The following is a 23,247-nucleotide window of genomic DNA, read 5'->3' on the forward strand; positions in this document are numbered from 1 at the left end:
AATCAGGTCCCAAAATTTTAAAATGTGCACAGACAATGGCTCACGATATGATTTACTACTAAGAATTCTTATGGCTTTTTTTTTTCCTTTGGAAAAATATTGAATTTGTATTTGTTTTGTAGGTGGTTCCCCAAAGTTCAATACAATAGGTCATATACTGAACAAGTAATGGATGATATAAGGTAACTAATAAGTGTTGGGGAGGAAGTCTTGTGCTATATACAAAATGCCAATGGCTTTTGACATTTTTGATGTCAAAAGCCATTGCCCCCTCTGGGGCCAACACCGTTGTATACGATGGCTAAGACCAAGCTTTATTCAATTAGAAAAAAACTTTTTAATGATATGAGATAGAAACTTACTTTTTTTTGCTGAAAAGGTAACTCCACAGACTCCGCAGATGATACCCAGCTTTATCTATCAATGAAGCCAGAGGACACACACCAATTAGTTAAACTGCAGGATTGTCTTACAGACATAAAGACATGGATGACCTCTAATTTCCTGCTTTTAAATTCAGATAAAACTGAAGTAATTGTACTTGGCCACACAAATCTTAGAAACATGGTGTCTAACCAGATCCTTACTCTGGATGGCATTAACCTGACCTCTAGTAATACTGTGAGAAATCTTGGAGTCATTTTTGATCAGGATATGTCCTTCAATGCGCATATTAAGCAAATATGCAGGACTGCTTTTCTAAAATTAGAAAGGTCTTGTCTCAGAGTGATGCTGAAAAACTAATTCATGCATTTATTTCCTCTAGGCTGGACTATTGTAATTCATTATTATCAGGTTGTCCTAAATGTTCCCTGAAAAGCCTTCAGTTAATTCAAAATGCTGCAGCTAGAGTACTGACGGGGACTAGAAGGAGAGAGCATATCTCACCCATACTGGCCTCTCTTCATTGGCTTCCTGTTAATTCTAGAATAGAATTTAAAATTCTTCTTCTTACTTATAAGGTTTTGAATAATCAGGTCCCATCTTATCTTAGGGACCTCTTAGTACCATATCACCCCAATAGAGCGCTTCACTCAGACTGCAGGCTTACTTGTAGTTCCTAGGGTTTTTAAGAGTAGAATGGGAGGCAGAGCCTTCAGCTTTCAGGCTCCTCTCCTCTGGAACCAGCTCCCAATTCGGATCAGGGAGACAGACACCCTCTCTACTTTTAAGATTAGGCTTAAAACTTTCCTTTTTGCTAAAGCTTATAGTTAGGGCTGGATCAGGTGACCCTGAACCATCCCTTAATTATGCTGCTATAGACTTAGACTGCTGGGGGGTTCCCATGATGCACTGAGTGTTTCTTTCTCTTTTTGCTCTGTATGCACCACTCTGCATTTAATCATTAGTGATTGATCTCTGCTCTCTTCCACAGCATGTCTTTCTTGGTTCTCTCCCTCAGCCCCAACCAGTCCCAGCAGAAGACTGCCTCTCCCTGAGCCTGGTTCTGCTGGAGGTTTCTTCCTGTTAAAAGGGAGTTTTTCCTTCCCACTGTCACCAAGTGCTTGCTCATAGGGGGCCGTTTTGACTGTTGGGGTTTTTCTGTGATTATTGTATGGCTTTTGCCTTGCAATATAAAGCACCTTGGGGCAACTGTTGTGATTTGGCGCTATATAAATAAAATTGATTTGATTTTGATTTGACTTTCGAGCCAGCCACTGGCCACCTTTGTACTCCTTATAGAAGCTGTGTGATGACATGCGCAATGTGAGCGTCCAATTGGAATTGGTTCACCGTCACATGGTTTTCCAAAATCCAATCGTAGGGCAGATTCACCTCAGGCGACACACCAAGACTGTTTCTAGGAGTGATGTTTTACTAATTGGCCCGTTTGAATAGCCCCCTGGGTGCTCCAATGAGTACATCCTATTCCAATGCTCCCTGCACCATTACGCACAGCGAAAGTGAAAACAGGAGCAGACGGAGAACCTCTGATGACAATCTCACGTGCTCAAACAGAGTGTGTAACTATCAGGATTGCTCCACTAGTTTGCATGTGAATGTTACTGGATAAATCTGTTGCTTTCTCTGCGTAAAGCACTGTTTACCATATCAATGGACAACAAAATGCATAAACCATTTTGTATATATTGTGCAAAATGTGCATTTGTGTTTATTGTTTGAACCTTTTTGTTGCACACAGTCTTTCACACAAGACCTTAAACTACATTTATAAAGTGTCAAAACAGTTGTTTATTATAGTTTGCTATGTGTTTTGAATAAATGTGTGTGGAAAATTATTTTTCACTTTATTTTTCCTTGCGTATTTTTGATTGTAAACCTTTATTACATTTATGAAACACAACAAAAACATATATTCTGAAAGCACAGGTTGTCCTGAAAAAAAGAGAAACATAAAACTTGATTGTGGGATGCAGGGAGAGCTGTTAACAGCAATAATAAAACATTTATGCCAGGCGAGTGAACTGTCCAAAAAAAAAATGCCCTTGGACCCCAGACGGTTAATGATCTTGGGAGAAACTTCACTGAAAGGGAATTGGATTTTGCACCCATTACTTCTCCTGATGAAGCTTTTGTTTTGGCTCAAACAGATGTCACAGAAGTGAATAAAATTATCAGCTCTTTAAAGAACTCCAAACGTAGGGATGTTTTTCAGCTCGATACCATGTTTATTAAAAAACACCAAACCACGTTAGTGCCACCAATTACTCACTTGATCAATTTATCAATAAAACAAATGTTTTTCCAAGTGCTTGGAAGCAAGCCATTGTCACGCCTATCTTTCAGTCTGGTGACTGTCATGAAATGAGTCATTTCAGACCAATAAGTATACTTCCGGTGCTTTTGAAAGTTGCTGAGAAGGTTGTAATTAAACAACTGACGACATCACGCAGACAGTAAGTTTTGTTAACATCCATTACAGTTTGGTTTTAGGCCCAATCACTCCACGGAAACAGCTGTTTTACATCTGATCAAGCAGATAAAATTTAAACTAGACAAAGGGGGGTAGTTGGTGCCGTATTTTTAGATTTGAGAAAAGCATTAGATAAGGTAAATCATAATGTTATCTCAAAACTTTCAAATTTTAATATTTCATCAGAAACGCTGCAATGGATGGCTTCTTATTTATCTGATAGGATGCAATGTGTTAAAGTTAAAACCAACCAGTGTGTGAGAGATGAAATCATTACAAAAGCTGAGAGGATTGACATTGTGAGGGAGTTTAAATGTCTTGGAGTAGTAATTGATTCAAATCTTAATTTTAAGTCACATGTTAAAAAAAACGGTGACAATTGGTGATTTCTAGGTGCAGCCAGGGTGTAGAGGGGGTCTGGTTTGGGAACCACAGAATCTCGTCTCTGCTGTTTGCGGATGATGTGGTTCTGTTGGCTTCGTCAAATCAGGACCTTCAGCGTGCACTGGGGCGGGTTGCAGCCGAGTGTGAAGCGTCCGGGATGAAAATCAGCACCTCCAAATCCGAGGCCATGGTTCTCGACCGGAAAAAGGTGCTTTGCCCTCTTCAGGTCGGTGGAGTGTCTTTGCCTCAAGTGGAGGAGTTTAAGTATCTCGGAGTCTTGTTCACGAGTGAGGGACGGCTGGAGCGTGAGATCGATAGACAGATCGGTGCAGCATCTGCAGTGATGCGGTCGCTGTATCGGACCTTCGTGGTGAAGAGAGAGCCGAGTAGGTGGGCAAAGCTCTCGATTTACCGATCGATCTACGTTCCGATCCTCACCTATGGTCATGAGATTTGGCTCATGACCGAAAGAATGAGATCGCGAGTACAAGCGGCCGAGATGAGTTTCCTCCGCAGGGTGGCTGGGCACTCCCTTAGAGATAGGGTGAGGAGCTCGGTCACTCGGGAGGAGCTCGGAGTCGAGCCGCTGCTCCTCCACGTCGAAAAGAGTCAGTTGAGGTGGCTCGGGCCTTTTTTCCTGATGCCGTCTGGACGCCTCGCTGGAGAGGTGTTCCGGGCACGTCCCATTGGGAGGAGGCCCCGGGGAAGACCCAGGACACGCTGGAGGGACTACATCTCTCGGCTGGCTTGGGAACGCCTTGGGGTTCCCCCAGAGGAGCTGGGGTGTGTGTGTGTGTAGATCGGGAGGTCTGGGCGGCTTTGCTTGAGCTGCTGCCCCCGCGACCCGTCTCCGGATAAAGTGGAAGAAAATGGATGGATGGATGGATGTTAAAAAAAAATGACCAAAACCATCAGATATAATTTGATGCATTTTAGACATATTAGATCTCTCAATGGATGCTGAAAAGACCTTTATGTATGCTATGATTTTTTTCCTCATTTGTCATACTGTATCACAGAGTAAAATAAAGCCTTTTAAGAGAAAGAGGATCCACTGTGATCTGAAATAGACTTACTGTGCATTTAAAGTGAAGCAGTGTGTTTGTCTATTAAAAAAAAAAAAAAAAAAAAACACGATTTGGTCCGCTGGCTTTGCTCCGCTCTTTGCTCAAGTTTTCATCGACCGGGTGCAGAGCGGATTCATCAGTGTGGCTTTTGTAGAAAAGCTGCACTCCAGTGCTAACGTTCACGTGCAGCCTGACTGACTAAGCATGAAAAAATAAATAATTACCCAGTAAAACAGAAAGGGATAGACTAAATTTGACAATCTGCAGGATGGGGCAGAGACATTGTGCCTAAGGGCCCCTTCACTCAATGTCCAAGTCAATTTATTTATATAGCACATTTTCAACAGCACCAGCTGCCCAAAGTGCTTCACATGTTAAAAAACATCAAAAGCGTTACAAAAGCAGGGCAATTAAAATCCAACTAAACAAAAGACAAATAAAAAACCAGACACAAACAGCTTACACTGTATTAAAAGCCAAAGCAAAAAGATATGTCTTGAGAGCAGATTTAAAAGACTCTAAAGTTGGAGCAGCTCTGATGTTGAAAGGCAAACTGTTCCACTGTTTGGGCGCAGCTACTGAAAAGCACCGATCACCTCGAGTCTTTAACTGAGATCTGGGCATATTTAATAAAAGCAGGTTTTCAGACCTCACTGGTCTGACTGGTACATACTGAGTCAGAAGCTCAGACGGGTATTCAGGAGCCAACCCATTTAGACACTTAAACGAAAAACAACAGAATCTTGAAATCATCCTAAATGTGACCGGGAGCCATTGGAACGAGGCAAGCACAGGGGTAATACAACCCCTGGCAAAAATTATGGAATCACCGGCCTCGGAGGATGTTCATTCAGTTGTTTAATTTTGTAGAAAAAAAGCAGATCACAGACATGACACAAAACTAAAGTCATTTCAAATGGCAACTTTCTGGATTTAAGAAACACGATAAGAAATCAGGAAAAAAAATTGTGGCAGTCAGTCACGGTTACTTTTTTAGACCAAGCAGAGGGAAAAAAATATGGAATCACTCAATTCTGAGGAAAAAATTATGGAATCATGAAAAACAAAAGAACGCTCCAACACATCACTGGTATTTTGTTGCACCACCTCTGGCTTTTATAACAGCTTGCAGTCTCTGAGGCATGGACTTGAGTGACAAACAGTAGTCTTCATCAATCTGGCTCCAACTTTCTCTGATTGCTGTTGCCAGATCAGCTTTGCAAGTTGGAGCCTTGTCATGGACCATTTTCTTCAACTTCCAAAGATTTTCAATTGGATTAAGATCTGGACTATTTGCAGGCCATGACATTGACCCTATGTGTCTTTTTGCAAGGAATGTTGTCATAGTTTTTGCTCTATGGCAAGATGCATTATCATCTTGAAAAATGATTTCATCATCCCCAAACATCCTTTCAATTGATGGGATAAGAAAAGTGTCCAAAATATCAATGTAAACTTGTGCATTTATTGATGATGTAATGACAGCCATCTCCCCAGTGCCTTTACCTGACATGCAGCCCCATATCATCAATGACTGTGGAAATTTACGTTCTCTTCAGGCAGTCATCTTTATAAATCTCATTGGAACGGCACCAAACAAAAGTTCCAGCATCATCACCTTGCCCAATGCAGATTCGAGATTCATCACTGAATATGACTTTCATCCAGTCATCCACAGTCCACGATTGCTTTTCCTTAGCCCATTGTAACCTTGTTTTTTCTGTTTAGGTGTTAATGATGGCTTTTGTTTAGCTTTTCTGTATGTAAATCCCATTTCCTTTAGGTGGTTTCTTACAGTTCGGTCACAGACGTTGACTCCAGTTTCCTCCCATTCGTTCCTCATTTGTTTTGTTGTGCATTTTCGATTTTTGAGACATATTGCTTTAAGTTTTCTGTCTTGACGCTTTGACGTCTTCCTTGGTCTACCAGTATGTTTGCCTTTAACAACCTTCCCATGTTGTTTGTATTTGGTCCAGAGTTTAGACACAGCTGACTGTGAACAACCAACATCTTTTGCAACATTGCGTGATGATTTACCCTCTTTTAAGAGTTTGATAATCCTCTCTTTTGTTTCAATTGACATCTCTCGTGTTGGAGCTATGATTCATGTCAGTCCACTTGGTGCAACAGCTCTCCAAGTTGTGATCACTCCTTTTTAGATGCAGACTAACGAGCAGATCTGATTTGATGCAGGTGTTAGTTTTGGGGATGAAAATTTACAGGGTGATTCCATAATTCTTTCCTCAGAATTGAGTGAGTCCATATTTTTTTTCCCTCTGCTTGGTCTAAAAAAGTAACCGTTACTGACTGCCACAATTTTTTTTCCTGATTTCTTATAGTGTTTCTTAAAGCCAGAAAGTTGCCATTTGAAATGACTTTAGTTTTGTGTCATGTCTGTGATCTGCTTTTTTTCTACAAAATTAAACAACTGAAAGAACATCCTCCGAGGCCGGTGATTCCATAATTTTTGCCAGGGGTTGTATGCTCCCGCTTCCTCGTCCCTGTGAGCAGTCGTGCAGCAGCATTGTGGACCTGCTGTAGACGCTTTAGAGAGGACTGGTCCAGCCCACAGTAGAGCGAGTTACAGTAATCTAAGCGAGATGTTATGAACAAATGAATAACTCGTTCAAAAACAAGCTGGAAGGTAGATCTTTACTTCACTTAAGATTTGGTAAGAGTTGGTAAAAACTGGCCTTAACCACAGAATTAATTTGCCTGTCCATTTTAAAGGAACTGTCAAAAAGTACCCCCAAGTTTTTAACAGAGTCATGTATGTAGGGAGACAAAGGACCAAATACATCAGTCAAGCCAGCAGACAATATAGGACCAAAAACAACAATTTCAGTTTTTTCTCTAGTAGAGAAGCTTGAATCTTCGACTGGACTGGGTTGCTTGACGCGAGGACGTTTCGCTTCAAATCGCAGAAGCTTCCTCAGCTAAAATTCTTGCTCTGGAAGTCTGACTTCTGTCTGACTCTTGTAGAGAAGAATAAAACAGAAGCCAAGAAAAGCTGGAGTTTTAAACCTAACCAGACCCCTCCTACTGAGAGGCAGACTGCTATAGGCTAGTGACTAAACAATAGCTCTAATTAGCAACTATTGTGCTCTAGTTAGTACACCTAATGACAGGACAGCTGTCCCTCTAATGATGGGATGGATGCCTTTCTGATGGCTCCCTTGATGAACAAAAGACTGAAACCATTGACCTGAGTACCCCATTGTAAACAGGGGATAAAGTGTGTCTCAGACCCCCCTCCCCGGTTAAGGCTGGGTTTCAAACATTTCACAAAGAGTGAAACGTTTTTTTCTCATTAAAAATTAAAAGGTTTTGGGCCAACCAAGTTTTTACTTCCTGCAGACAGTTTGCCAAAATAGCAAGAGAATTCAAGGGGAATTTGAGTGGCACATAAATCTGAAGGTCATCTGCATAAAAATGAAAGGCCATGTTGTACTTTGAAAGTAAGGTGCCAAGTGGCAACATATAAAGTGAAAAGTGTGCAGCCTAAAACAGAGCCCTGTGGAACACCATAGTTTATGGGTGCTGAAGAGGACTGGTGAGGCCCAAGATATACAGAGAAACTTCGGCCTCTACGATAAGACTTGAACCAGTCCAGTGCTACACTTTTAAAACCAGCATAATGCTCCAAACGGGACAGTAAGATACAGTGATCAACCTAGGCCTGGGCGATATATCGATTTTATCGATTAATTCGAGTTTTTTGTTGCGGACGATTTAAAAAAAAAAAATTCTAGTTTTTTCTCCTCTTGCTGCGGCGCACCTTTTTGTCCCCAGGACCTTCTGTAGCTCCCCCCTCCCCTCCCGTTTCCTTCACACAATAACAAACATGGCTAATGGAGAGTGAGTTTCGTCAGTGATTAGGGGAGGTGATGGTCTAGTGGTTAAGGTGTTGGGCTTGAGTCCAGAAGATCATGGGTTCAAATCCCCACCTGACTGGAAAATCACTAAGGGCCCTTGGGCAAGGGCTTTAATCCCCTATTGCTCCCGGTGTGTAGTGAGCGCCTTGTATGGCAGCACCCTGACATCGGGGTGAATGTGAGGCATAATTGTAAAGCGCTCTGAGCATCTGATACAGATGGAAAAGCGCTATATAAGTGCAGTCCATTTGGGATTGCTGCGACAGACGTGGAACAAGTGACTGCATGCTGCAAAGTTTATCTAAAGCCCCACTACAACAAAACGCAGCTGCACAATAAACTTATTCCAGCATATAAAACAGAGGCATCCAGCTGCGTGGGAGAAATGCAACACTTTACGAGGGGAACAAGAGCGCAAACTCCAGCTAAAAAGCAGCTTACTCCGGTGGAATCATTTGCCCAAGTGCGGCTATACTATACGAAATGGAGCGAAATGAAGCCTAATAATCACGAAATGGAGGTAAAAAGCAACGAAATGGGGCAGATTGACGCAGACTGACTCCAAATATGATTCAATTAATTACATTTATTTAATTATTTTTAAACAAAATGGAGCGAAATGGGGACTGATAATAAAGAAGGGGGGGTAAAACGTAATGAAATGGAGCAGACTGACTCCAAATAAATGGTAAATGCCCAACACCTTAACCACTAGACCATCACCTCCCCTCCAAATATGATTAAATATGATTCAATTAATTACTTTATTTTTAAGTGAAATGGAGACATAATAACAAAACGGGGGTTAAACATAGCGAAATGGAGCAGACTGACTGCAAATATGATTCAATTAAGTACTATTAAGTTTTTTAGCTAAATGGGGTGAAATGGGGACTGATAACAAAATGGGGGTAAAACTTAACGAAAAAGAGCAGACTGATCCATTAATTGAAGTTTCATCTCTCGAATGCCAGATGGTGCACCTGCCCCTACTACACGGACTGAGCACATCTCACAAAAACAAAAACTAAATAATTAAATAAAAGTAATTATCTGCTCCACTTCGTTACATTTTAACTCCATTTCGTGATTATCAGTCCCCGTTTCACCCATTTCATATTTTAGTATGGCCCGTTTTTGATTAAATAAAAGCACAACTTGTTTTGAGTTATCTCTGTCATTTGTATTTCTTTAAAAAAAAAAAAACGTGTGTGTGTGTTTCGGAAAAATGAAAGTCTAATTTTTTCTGGAAAAAAAAAAAAAATCACAGATTTTATTTTTAGGCCAAATCGCCTGGGCCTAGATCAACCATATCAAAAGCTGCTGTCAGATCTAACAAGACTAAAATCCCAGAGCAACCAGAATAAACAATTAGAAGGAGATCATTTAAAACTTTTAAAAGTGCTGTTTCAGTACTATGAAGAGATTTGAAGCCAGACTGAAATTTTTCATAGATGCCATTAGAGTTCAAATGAGACTGCAACTGATCGTAAACAATTTTCTCAAGGATTTTAGCCAAAAATGGCAACTTTGAAATGGGGTGATAGTTGGCAAGAATATTGGGATCCAAGGTTGGCTTTTTAAGGAGTGGCTGAACCACAACATCCTTTAAAATTCCTGGAACACAGCCAGATAAAAGTGAAACATTCAAAACATTTAGAATGTACAGCCCAAGGACAGATATAGCACTTTTTAAAAATTGTGCAGGAACAACATCCAAAGGACAATTAGAAGGTCTTAACTGCTGAACAATTTTATGCAATTCAGTTAAGGCCAGAGGACGAAACTCAGCAAAGGCCACAGTGCACTCAGGGTTTAAATCAGTTAAGTGAGACACTGAAATTGCCTCATAGTATGAATGTGGCTGAACTGCGCATGAACCAGGAATCGTATGCAATACGTGTAAAATCGGAGCTGCCTCTAACGCCTCGTACACCTGTTACTACAACTATTCACGCACACCTGCGGCTGAAAGAAAGAGTGTGCCATGTGAGAACCCTTTCGATCCCTCTCACGGCAGGTGTCAGCCAAATTCCAGGTGACATACATGATCATCTATAACCCCAATTCCAATAAAGTTGGGACGTTGTGTGAAATGTAAATAAAAACAGAATACAATGATTTGCAAATCCTGTTCAAACTATATTCAATTGAATACACCACAAAGACAAGATATTTAATGTTCAAACTGATGAACTTATCGTTTTTGTGCAAATATTTGCTCATTTTGAAATGGATGCCTGCAACACATTTCAAAAAAGCTGGGACAGTGGCAACAAGAGACTGGGAAAGTTGATGAATGCTCAAAGAACACCTGTCTGGAACATTCCACAGGTGAACAGATTAATTGGAAACAGGTGAGTGTCATGATTGGGTATAAAAGGAACATCCCCAAAAGACTCAGCCACTCACAAGCAAAAATGGCCGAGGATGACCACTTTGTGAACAACTGCATGAAAAAATAGTGCAACAGTTTAAGAAGTTGTGGCCCTGTGACAGACTGGCGTCCTGTCCTGGGTGTACCCCGCCTCACGCTCTATGACTGCTGGGATAGGCTCCAGCCCCCCACGACCCTTAATTGGACTAAGCGGTTGAAGATGAGTGTGTGTGTGTGTGGATGTCGTGTCCTCCGGACAAAAGACCATCCAAATTGTTACCAGCGCAAAGTTCAAAAGCCAGCATCTGTGATGTATGGGGGGTGTTAGTGCCCATGGCATGGGCAACTTACACATCTGTGATGTATGGGGGGGTGTTAGTGCCCATGGCATGGGCAACTTACACATCTGTGATGTATGGGGGGGTGTTAGTGCCAATGGCATGGGCAACTTACACATCTGTGATGTATGGGGGGGTGTTAGTGCCAATGGCATGGGCAACTTACACATCTGTGATGTATGGGGGGTGTTAGTGCCAATGGCATGGGCAACTTACACATCTGTGATGGCACCATCAATGCTGAAAGGTACATCCAGGTTTTGGAGCAACACATGCTGCCATCTAAGCAACGTCTTTTTCAATGACGTCCCTGCTTAATTCAGCAAGACTAGGGATGGATATTGCTAAGATTTTATTGATATCGATGCCATTATCGATTCTGCTTATCGATCCAATTCCTTATCGATTCCCTTATTGATAAGGTGAACTTATCCCTTGTGAATTTTCTGTGTACTAAAAGTAGGCTTTACAGGTTTTCTATGTCAACAACATTTTATTGAGTCTTAAAGTAAATAAATATGAAATTGGTCACTGTATCCTTGATCTCTGGACATAAATAAAAATAAACAAAATCTGTAGTTTTTGTCAAAAGCATTTCCTTTCAGACATTTTGGCATGAATGTCTCTCCGTACCTCTGAGCTGAGCTCAGCCGCCTGCTGCACGTTTTGGGAGGGAAAAAATGTTTTGATCGATTGCAGTTTGTTTGCATTACGACGTTTGGAAAGAGGTGTTATTTGATTTAAATGGCATTTCGCTTTGAATTTATTAATTCCGACTGTACTCTATCATTCTAACTTGACTCGGCAGAGAGCCGCACAGCGTTTGGAGCTGCGTGAACAAAACAAAACGTTTCTTTCTCGCAACAAGACAGGAGTCCCAGTTAGTAACTTTAATTTGCACAAGACTGACTCACGATTCACATATTCAGGGATAAAAGTGGTGAAAAACAAACAAACAAAAAACCTGTAAGCCAAAATTGCAGAGATGTCTGGCTGCACACGAGGCTCCTCTCGCTCTTCTGGTTCCTCTGGCTCAGACTCGTTCTCCCGCTCATCAGTTACAACAGCAGGTGGAACACCTGCAGGAGCGTCCTGAGGAGCTTCAGCAGGAACTGTGGAACGACACTTGGCTGACTTCACGTCACTGTTCCTTTTCGGTATACTGCATCAAACTGAACGCTGTGGAGCCGAGTTTACTTGTGCACACGTGACAGAAAACTGATTCGTCGTGGCGCGCAGTGAAATGTGACGCCACGTTACAAGTTGTGTCAAAACTTGACCGTTTCCGTGTCACTTCGTAATAACGCGTGACAGTTTGGGCTCCAAGAACCATCACAGGAACCACTACAAACGTTTTCACGTTCTATTAAGGATCACCACTCATCAAGACAGATCAACACGCTCAGTTGCGACCTCCACGACGTGAGACAAAATGAGGGTGGTGTGTGACATTCATGGAAGACTTTTTTGACAGGCAAAAACATGCTCCAGGAATATCAAGAATATCATGCACTATTAAGAAACCTATTCAGATGTGTTAAGTCACGTTAAGAATGTCAGGAATGTGTCACAAATGACAGAAAAATTACATTCAGAACACGTCTTGCTTATGTGTAAAAGCACCATAAACTGCAGTGAGTGCAGCATCCATTTTGGTGAGAAAAAAAACAACTTTCCTTTTTCAAATTCATTCCAGTAGTATTCTGCTCTTACTAGGATGCAGCAGTTTTCTAGATTAGCAGATAGTTCTGGAGGAAATCACTGAAGAAATTAACAAATTAAAATTATGGTTTGACCAAAACAAGCTGTCATTAAACTTAAATAAAACAGAGATGAAGTGGAGGTGTAAGAGTCACTTGGTGTTCACATGAAACATTTATTTCTATATTTATTTATGTTCATTGTTAGTTGGTTTTATATTTTCTGTTGTGTTTTTATTCAGGTTCTTTTTATCTCTTTCTCTGAAATTGTGTTGTAGAATTATTAGTTATTACTATTGTTGTTGTTGCTATTATTATTATTATTATTATTATTATAATTATTAAAATATAAACAAAATAAATGAATCCTCTGGGGCTGATGCCGTCGTATACGACGGCTAAAACCAAGCTTTAATAAATTATAACTTTTGAATGATACGAGATAGAAACTTATTCTTTTTTTACTGAAAAGTTAACTCCGCAGACTTTCGAGCCAGCCATCGGCCATCTTTGTACTCCTCATAGAAGCTGTGTGATGACGTGCGCAATGTGAGTGTCCAATCAGAATTGGTTCACAGTCACATGGTTTTCCAAAATCCAATCGTAGGGCAGATTTACCTCATGTAAAAAGCCAAAGTTAATTTTCAGGTATGATGTGTTACTAGTTGGCCCGTTTGAATAGCCCCCTGGGTGCTCCAATGAGTACATCCTATTCCAATGCTCCCTGCGCCATTACACACAGCGAAAGTGAAAACAGGAGCAGACGGAGAGCCTCTGATGACAATCTCACGTGCTCAAACAGAGTGTGCAACTATCAGGATTGTTCCACTCGTTTGCATGTGAATGTTACTGGATAACTCTTGTTGCTTTCTCTGCGTAAAGCACTGTTTACCATATCAATGGACAACAAAACGCATAGACCATTTTGTATATATTGTTTAAAATGTGCATTTGTGTTTATTGTTTGACCCTTTTTGTTGTACAGTCTTTCACACAAGACCTCAAATTATCTTTATAAAGTGTCAAAACAGTTGATTATTATAGATTCCTGCGTGTTTTGAATAAATGTGTGTGGAAAATTATTTTGCTTTATTTTTTCCTCGCCTATTTTTGATTATAAACCTTTATTACACTTATAAAACACAACAAAAACATATATATTCTGAAAGCACAGGTTGTCCTGAAAAAAAGAGACAAAACGTGATTGTGGGATGCAGGGAGAGCTGTTAACAGTAATAATAAAACATTTATGCAAGGCGAGTGAACTGTCAAAAAAAATGCCCTCGGACCTCAGGGGGTAAAAAAAAAAATTACAATTTGTAATACATTTGACTCTTTTACGACAACAAACTGAGCCATTAATTATTATACAGAAAACAAATGCACACAAACGTGCTGAGATGCGAACAACTTAATGCTAATTTTAACATTGAAAATGCCATAGACATGCTAACGCGTTAGCGTCGGTTCTGTTTTTAAGTTATAAAATACATCAACTATTTCAGAAGACCATAACAGGTCAGTTTAACATAAAAAAAGGTAAATATTACTCACAGACATATGCTCTTTGGGGTTTTAGCAGGGAAAAATTAAGATAAAGCGAAATAAAACAAAGAACCAATGAAGCAGCAAGTTGGATCAATGCTTCATTGCTTCAAGCGCCAAAGAAGAGCCGCGTTGCAGAAATGGTTGATTACAGACCCTGCAGGGGTTCTGTAGTCAACAAAGAAACATGATCATTTTCCTGACTAACGCCCCCAAAAACAACGGCCGCTCTGAAGGACCGATAAGGGAATCGTTAAGCAAAAAGGCTATTGATGTCGGTGGAATGAATAATTTCTTAACGATACCCGAAAAGAACTGGTTCTCGATACCCAACCCTAAGCAAGACAAAGCCAAGCCACAACCAGTTACAAGAGCGTGGCTTTGTAGTAAAAGAGTGCGGATACTAGACTGGCCTGCAGTCCAGACCTGTCGCCCATTGAAAATGTGTGGCACATTATGAGAAGCGCAAAATACAATAACGGAGACCCTGGACTGTTGAACAACTGAAGTCGTACATCACAAATGGTAAAGAATTCCACCTACAAAGCTTCAACAATTAGTGTCCTCAGTTCCCAAACACTTATTGAGTGTTGTTAGAAGGAAGGGTGATGTAACACAGTGGTAAACATACCACTGTCCCAACTTTTTTTGAAACGTTTTGCAGGCATCCATTTCAAAATGAGAAAATATTCATACATGTCAACCTATACAGATTGTCCGTAAATTATACGTATTTTTCCAAATTTCAGAGTCATACAGACGTACAAATAAAGTCTTATGGATATTCAGGGTGATCTGTTGTAAATTAATTTTTTTGCTGTTGTTTTTCTTAACTCCGCGGACTTTCCGCCAGCCATCCACCATCTTTGTACTCCTCATAGAAGCTGTGTGATGATGTACGCAATGTGAGTGTCCATTTGGAATTGGTTCACTGTCACATGGTTTTCCAATATCCAATCGTAGGGCAGAGCAGTCTCAGATGGTAGGGCCAAAGATTGTTAGGAGCAGTGATCTGTTACTCTGAGTTCTTGTTTCTGTAAAAATAGAACAACTGTGTGACACTATATTCACGGGAAATATATTGAGTTTGTACAAAATACCTACAATGTACTTTTAGACATTGATTTTTTTGACAGCAAGCAATTTTACTGTGGAGCAAGAGCATTTAACTGTGGAGGACTTCCATCATAAAATCCCTGGTGTTAGTTATTAATATATGGACAAAACCCCAGTTATGTGATACTGCTATGCGGTTGTGTGTAGGGTTGCACGATATATCGAAAAAATATCGTCATTGCGATATTGGCACGTGCGATAGGCATATCTAAAAGATGCACGATAATTTCTAATTATTTAATGTATAAATCAGGTCTTTATGTCCGCACTTTGACCAATCCGGCGCAACCTTAAATGTGAAGGTGCCGTGTCGCTATTGGCCAGAGCGAGCACATGCTCTCAGCGCGGAGCAGTGAGCACGTACACACACAGAAGGAAGACAAGCATGGCAAGGAAGGAAGAGACGAATGGAGACGAAAACAGAGAGCAACTTGTTCCTAAAAGACACTACACCTCCAGAATTTGGGACTACTTCGGTTTTTCCACACAGGAGGAATCACAGACACAAGTTCTTTGCAAGTCATGCCGAAAAATAGTGGCTACGTCGAAAGGAAACACGACAAACCTCCACAGCCACCTTCAATACAACCACAAGGAACTTTACAATGTATTCAACATCTAAAAATCCACAGCCTACTCCGGTAAAGTCAAGCAAACGAAAGGCAAGTTCACAAACGAACATAAATGATAGTTTCACTTCTGTCGCTCCTTATGAGAAAACTTCGAAGCGACACAAAGCTTTAACTGCAGCCACAACAAGATACATTGCAAAATGCACGCTCTCTGTTAATGCAGTGTCTAAAGAGGGATTTTTGGAGATGGTAAAAGAGTTCGACTGGAGATACCAAGTGCCATTTCGAACATATTTTTCCCAAGTAGCTATTCCGGGGAAGTATGACGCGTGTGTGAAGTCCGTCAAGGCAGAGCTCAATGAAGTGGATTTTTATGCTAGCACCACTGACTTGTGGTCCATTCGAACCACTGAGCCTTACTGTGCACTTTTTGACATGCAAATTTGAGCTCATTACACACTGCGTAGAAGTAGCATACTTCCCCGACTCACACACTGGTTAAAACATTGCTGCTGCCCTGCGGGATGTTTTGAACAACTGGAACTTGCCCGAACACAAACAAGTGGCCATCATAACAGATAACGGAGCGAACGTGGTGAAGGCTGCTGAGGTCAACAGCTGGTTCAGAGTGCAGTGCTTTGGCCATCGCCTGCATCTGGCAATTGGTAAGTGTTAAAGATAAAAAAAACAAAAACTTTTCTCTCAAGACAAATAGCCCTAATTTACTATAACACTTAACCCTATAAAGCCCACCCTGTGAAACAATTGTCAGAAAATTCTAATTTTTTGAAACAAGAGTCTTTATTGGACCTTTTAACAAACCCACCAAAACAAACAAACAAACAAAAAACTTTTGCATATGAGTTTTTAAATGTATCATATTTGCTACATTGTGCGTTCTACCATAAAAACATCCATTTTAAATCCAGAGCAAACATAACATTTCAAACCTATAAAATGCTGCATTTTCTTAGGGAAATTACTGTGGATCACTTGTTTCAGGCAGCCATTATGAATGTCTCATCTGAAGGCCCTCTGATGCATAAGATACTGACATCTGGTGGTTTGTCTGTGCACTACAAGTATCTCATTGTATAGGATGGGTTTTTTGGGGAGAAAATATCACACTGATGAGGCAGACATCTCAGAAAATCCTATATCAAATATGATACACTTGGCATTATAGGGTTAAATGAATATGTATCTTTTATATACTGCAAGTTGTAATTGGAATTAATGTTGCATTGATGTCAATACAAAATGCATTAAGCTTTTCTTGTTTTGTCTGTCTTTTGTTTCAGAAAATGCAGTCAAAGGAGAGGATCACATTACAAGAGCTGTTGGACTTTGCAAGAAGTTGGTGGGCCACTTCTCCCACAGTTGGAGGGAGAAGACTGCCCTGACAAAAGCACAAAGAGAACACAACCTCCCAGAGCATGCACCGATAACCGAATGCCCCACAAGATGGGGGTCTAGACAACAGATGATTCAGAGAGTTCTTGAGCAGCAAAGAGCCCTAAGTGATGTCCTGTCGGCTGATAGGAAGTCCAGACATTTGGTTCCAACTTGGCAGGACATAGATGTTCTGGAATCCATAAACCAGGCATTGCAGCCTCTACAGGATTTCACTGATGCCCTTTCAAGTGAAAGCTATGTGAGCATTTCATGTGTGAAACCTGTGCTTCACATTTTCAACACCTCAATTCTCACTGCAAAAGAACAAGACCGTGATTTGACAAAGTCCATAAAGAAAAAGATACTGGACTATTTGAACTCTAAATATGACCATCCATCCACCCAAGAACTGCTAGATATGGCCTGCCTTATGGATCCTCAGTTTAAAGCAGACTACATCAGCAATAACAAGCTGCATGAAATCAAGGTCCGAGTGATTTCAGAAGCTAAAGAAACAAAGGTAAAGTGTGTCACAGTAATCTGTTCAAACATTATTTAATAACATTCCAATTTAGTAATTTCAAACTGTATCTTTAAGGAGCACAGCCAGCATGACAATGTGGATCCACCTGAAGACATCCAAAAGCAGTCCAAAATATCCCTGAGTAGTTTTTTCAAGTGTCCCAGCTCCAAAATCAAGTACATCATCATCACATGCAGTGGATGTGGAACTCAACAGCTACCTCATGTCTCCCACGATTGACAGTGAAGCTAACCCTCTGTCTTGGTTTCAAGTTCATCATGTCAACTTCCCCCAGTTGAGTAAATTGGCCAGAAAATACCTCTGTATACCAGCAAGTAGCTCACCTTCAGAGAGACTTTTTAGTACATCGGGTAATGTTGTCACATGTGAAAGCACTTGTTTAAAACCTGTCAATGTCAACATGCTGGTTTTCTTGGCCAAAAACTTGAAGTAGATTACTTTTACTGTTTGGTTCAACTTTTGCTTGAAAGTGATTGTTTTGCATGAAGAAACATGCAAACATGTAAATAAATGCAATATTTGAAATGCATATTTGTTGGTATAAATTTTATAGATATATTTTCTTATTGGTCATGTATATTGCATTTTTAGGTAAAAAGAAAAAATATCGTGACAATATCGTTATTGCAATACTAGACATCCATATCGCACTAATTTCCAATATCGTGCAGCCCTAGTTGTGTGTACTGAAATAAAACTGATTTTGGTACGATATGGAGGTTATAAGGATTTTGTGTTGATTTTATGGATTTTATCACTTGGTTATACAGGTGGACCCTAAAAGGGGTTGACATGTATGAATATTTGCACAAAAAACAATAAAGTTGATCAGTTTGAACATTAAATATCTTGTCTTTGTGGTGTATTCAATTGAATATAGGTTGAAGAGGATTTTCAAATCGTATTCTGTTTTTATTTACATTTTACACAATGTTCTAACTTCATTGGAATTGGGGTTGTAACACCGCTTGCTTGGCATTTAGAAAATGTGTGTGCACTGAACTGACCGCCGACACCCGCAGCTCTTCAGATCTCTGGTTCTGGACGTCCCAGCTGGAGAGAACGTACCATGTTTGGATGGACATGAACTTACAAATGTCCACTGTGACGTGCATGTTTCTGTTTGCCGTCCTCACATGGAAATTAGGGCTGAAACGATTAGTTGAGTAACTCAAATAATTTGATTACAACAAATGTTTGAGGCAAATTCTGTGCCTTGAAGCCTCGTTTAACGTTATAGTACATATGCCTGGCCTGTGTGTGGTGCTGTAACATCCCCAGAAAAACAAACAGAAGAAGACTAAACAAGACTAGAGTATGCATAAGATGTGCAAACGCTAATCAATTAGCACAATGGCTACAGTTTTCTAACGCGACACACAGAGTGAAATAAAGCCTTTTAGGAGAAAAACGGTCCTTGCTGATCATCTGAAATAGTTTACTGCGCATTTAAAGCAAAGCAGTGCGTTTGTCTGTTTTTTAAAAAACACCATTTTGCCTGCTCTCCTTGGGGTGGCTGCTTCTCTCTGCCCGGTGTGAGCGGCTCAGCAATGCCCTCACAGCTCCGTCCCCAGCCACACTGACAAACAGTCTCTGGAAGAAGTCCACTCTTCCTTCTGTGTTTTGCTCAGACTCGCACTGAGTGTTTTCATTTTTGCTTTTTTTGGCAACACACGATGCTTCACAAACACAGTAACTCAAATAATAAGTATAATAATAAGTATAATAATAATAACTCAATAACAATAATAATAAAAAAAAAACTGACTGCAAGGCTTGCATGTTCAACCTCCAGCTGAAATGCACTGGCTGAATTGCAGAGAAAGAAGGATTAAAAAAAATATATAAAAAAAAAAAAATCACTCAGGGACCCAGTTCACCAACCTTTAAAACAAACAAACAAAAAAAAACTTAAAATTGTTAAATTTTACAAAAACAAAAAACAGAAATCCACATGCCATTGCCATTTCTGCAAAATGTCAATACTTTGGCCCAACTCTGGCTGAGCTCCTCACACCAGGAAAGATCCAAAACTTGATGTGAAAAAATAAATGATTACCCAGGAAAACAGGATACACTAAATTTGACAATCTCTGTGATGACGCAGAGAGAGCCCTGGACTGTTGATGTTGTTAAAAATGCAAGTACTTTTTATCAGATTACTCGATTAATCGCCAGAATAATCGATAGGATACTCGATTACTAAAATAATCAATAGCTGCAGTCCTAGTGAAAATACATAAAAATATATATCACTTTTGCAACGGGCTGGAGAGCGCACACAGCGCGCACAGTGACAGGCTGTCCCAGCAGACACGGACTGTCAGTTCATGTGGACACGCAGCAGGCGATCTGAATGTCACGTGTGTCTGACAGGACACGTGTGTCAGGCCAGACACGCGCACAGGCACGTGTGTCCTGTAAACTGCAGGACAAACCAACAGTGCGACAAAGATGCCACTTTCAGTCACATTGAATACACCAGGGGTGGCCAAGTTCGGTCCTCGAGAGCCACATTCCTGACACTCTTAATTGTCTCCCTGCTCCAACACACCTGAATCCAATGAAAGGCTCATTAAAAGTCTGCTAACGAGCCTTTCATTGGATTGGACAAATCACAGCGGCCACCGCGTCGTAATCCAGAACGGCCACGGGATACAAAATGACGTGACCGATACGTCGCATGAAAACCCTCTATTCAGCTAAAAGTGAGTAACACGATTCCACACTGATTTTGAGTCAATTAATCACATGACCTGGAAGCTATTGAGCTAAAAGGCTAATATTTACATTTAAAATAATTAAAAATATGCACAGATTTAAAATGCAAAAACAAGAGGTGTATGTCATCCAACCAGTGGAGTACTATGATTCCACACTAATTTAGAGTCAATTCATCACATGGCGTGGAAGCTACTGAGCTAAAAGGCTAATATTTACATTTAAAAGCAATAGCCCACCTTTTTATTTTGAAAACAGGAAGTGGTACACGCCGTAGCGTGTAGTGTCTCCGCGTGTTTACTGTAAAGTCTGCAATAGAGGGTTTTCAGGTGATGTGATCTCAATCAGTGAAATGAGATACACCTCTTGTTTTTGCATGTTAAATCTCTTAATATTTTTAATTTATTTTTCAATGTATATATTAGCATTTCAGCTCAACAGCTTCTCAGTAGCTTTAAACACTATCTCTGATTTGAATATCCCACAACAGGAAGTCCCTAAAAACAGGAAGTCGGTACCTACTGTCTCCGCGTTTTTACTGTAAAGTCTGAAATACGGGAGCATTTAAATGTTTGGAGCGGCTTGCTCAGAGTCGCACTGTAGCCGGAACAAAGACGCGGGTAAACGAGAGCGAATGTCTGTCGAATATCCAACGTCAAACTAATTTCACTGCGGTGATTAAGGACGCATGTCGAAGACGGTTTTCTTACCGATGGTGGAGATGTGAGACGGGTGAAACTCGTTGTCCGTGAACCTGCACAACAAACACGTTTTCCCAACCCCAGAATCTCCGAGAAGCAGCAGTCTGAAGAGCACATCGTACTGCTTAGCCATCGCCACAAATGTCAGGCAAAAGACGAAAAGCCTCGATCAATTATGCTTCTTTCCACGTCCTCCCCATGTTTTCTCACACGATGATCGGTGTGTAACAAAGATAGGCTTCCGACGGAGCTCCAGCCCCCAGTGGGCGGGATACAGATATTCCGGGGATGTACCAAAAAGTGAAGAGAATATTATTCGTACGATACTTCTGGTAGTATGTAAATTCTGAGCCAATCAGAAAGTCAGTACACACTACGTAATTCTCATTAGCATACGATTAACATACCAACAGAAACGTGAATGATCATTGGCCACCTATGGGAAGCCAAGAGCAGAGAACATAGAAATATAGAGTGGAATGGACGCGCGCGCCTCAATCAATTAGTGTCGCTCAGGACAGAAGGCGCCATTAGGAAGGATGGAGATGTGCAGATCAATAATAAACTGACCGCTTTTTTTGCACTAGCGTCGCTATTTCTTAACTTTAGTAATGCAGCTGAAACTCCATATTTTAATGTGGCTGGAACTCAACTTTAGTGATCGAGCTTGAACTATTGACTTTAGTAATGATGCTGGAACTCTTGACTTTATCAAGAGAACTGTCTCTCTTGACTTCAGTAATGGAATTGGAACTCTTGACCTTAGTCCTGAAACTGCAGCTCCTAACTTTAGAAATGGAAATCAAACTCATGACTTTTGTAATGAAGTTGGAACTCATAACTTTAATAATGAAGGATTCCTTTGAACATAGTAATGGAGCTGGATCACTTGACTTTCCTATTGCAGCTGAAACTCTTTACTTTAGCAATGGAACTGTCTCTCTTCAGTAATGGAATTGGAACTCGACTTGAATCAAGAAGCTGAGACTCTTAGGACTCATCCATTACCCAGGCTGAAGTCACCGAGGTGGTTAGAAAGCTCCTGGGGTGGATGAAATCCATCCTGAGTACCTTAAGTCTCTGGATGCTATGGGACTGTCTTGGCTGACACGCCTCTGCAACATCGCGTGGCGATCGGGGACAGTCCCTGTGGATTGGCAGACCGGGGTGGTTGTCCCTCTGTTTAAGAAGGGGGACAGGAGGGTGTGTTCCAACCAGTGGTGGGCACAGATAACCAAAAAATTAACTTTGATAACAGATAATCAGATAACTGAAAAGTTATCTTAGATAAAGATAAAACAATAAACCACCCAAAAATGTATCAGAAATTACAGATAACCGATAAATTCCAATATTATCTCTGGCACATTTACAACTACTAGCAAAACAAATTTAATAGCTTCTAATAATATTAAAAACAACAGACCCAAACAATAAGACAACACTTTTTTCTTTCAACATTCAGCCCCTGCTGGAAGCTCTTGTTTATTACAGCCTTCCCAACACAGAGACACGCTGAGAACAGCTGTAAAGACAACTATCAATGACAAAGCTCCAGTCATGCGGAGGTCTTGAAAAATAGTCATATTGAGTTATGGTGTTGATTTATAAATAACATTAATACCGATAGAATAACTCCATTAATGTCAATTCTGTCATTTGTACAAAGTTAAAATATAACATATCTTTTAATGTTGAATAATGCACTAATTCTGACGTTTTGTAACAAAGAGAAAATTTTTTGCAACATTCATTTGAAAACGTGCTTTACAGTGTGCGAGATGATTTTTCATGCAGGAATTTTTTGGACCAAGTTTCAGGTTAATCGTGTGTCCTGCATCGTGTAGTGTTCATGGAGTATCAAGCTGCGGTCAACATCTGACGACCACCTCCCGATCGCCGATCGTATGGTCGAATGAGAATCAAACCTGTTTGATATATTATTGTGGTCGGCCATCCTGAGGTTATCCTGCTGCTGAAAGCTACAAGCAGCATCCAACCGTTCACACTGTGCCTGTGCAAACACTGCAGAGCTGT

At 40.5% G+C, this 23,247-nt stretch overlaps 1 protein-coding gene across 1 annotated transcript in view; it reads right to left on the bottom strand.

The window, feature by feature from the left end:
• The window catches only part of rab15 (RAB15, member RAS oncogene family), a 97,015-nt gene extending 75,492 nt beyond the window's left edge, over window positions 1-21,523 (bottom strand). The window contains exon 1 of the mRNA XM_034162503.1: window positions 21,220-21,523. Within this exon, the coding sequence (XP_034018394.1) occupies window positions 21,220-21,343 (124 nt within the window). The 5' untranslated portion in view covers window positions 21,344-21,523. The remainder of the gene's footprint in view (window positions 1-21,219) is intronic.
• Between the last annotated feature and the right edge of the window lie 1,724 nt (window positions 21,524-23,247).

The sequence above is a fragment of the Thalassophryne amazonica genome, chromosome 21, assembly GCF_902500255.1.
Source record: "Thalassophryne amazonica chromosome 21, fThaAma1.1, whole genome shotgun sequence".
In the NCBI taxonomy this organism is placed as follows: Eukaryota; Metazoa; Chordata; class Actinopteri; order Batrachoidiformes; family Batrachoididae; genus Thalassophryne; species Thalassophryne amazonica.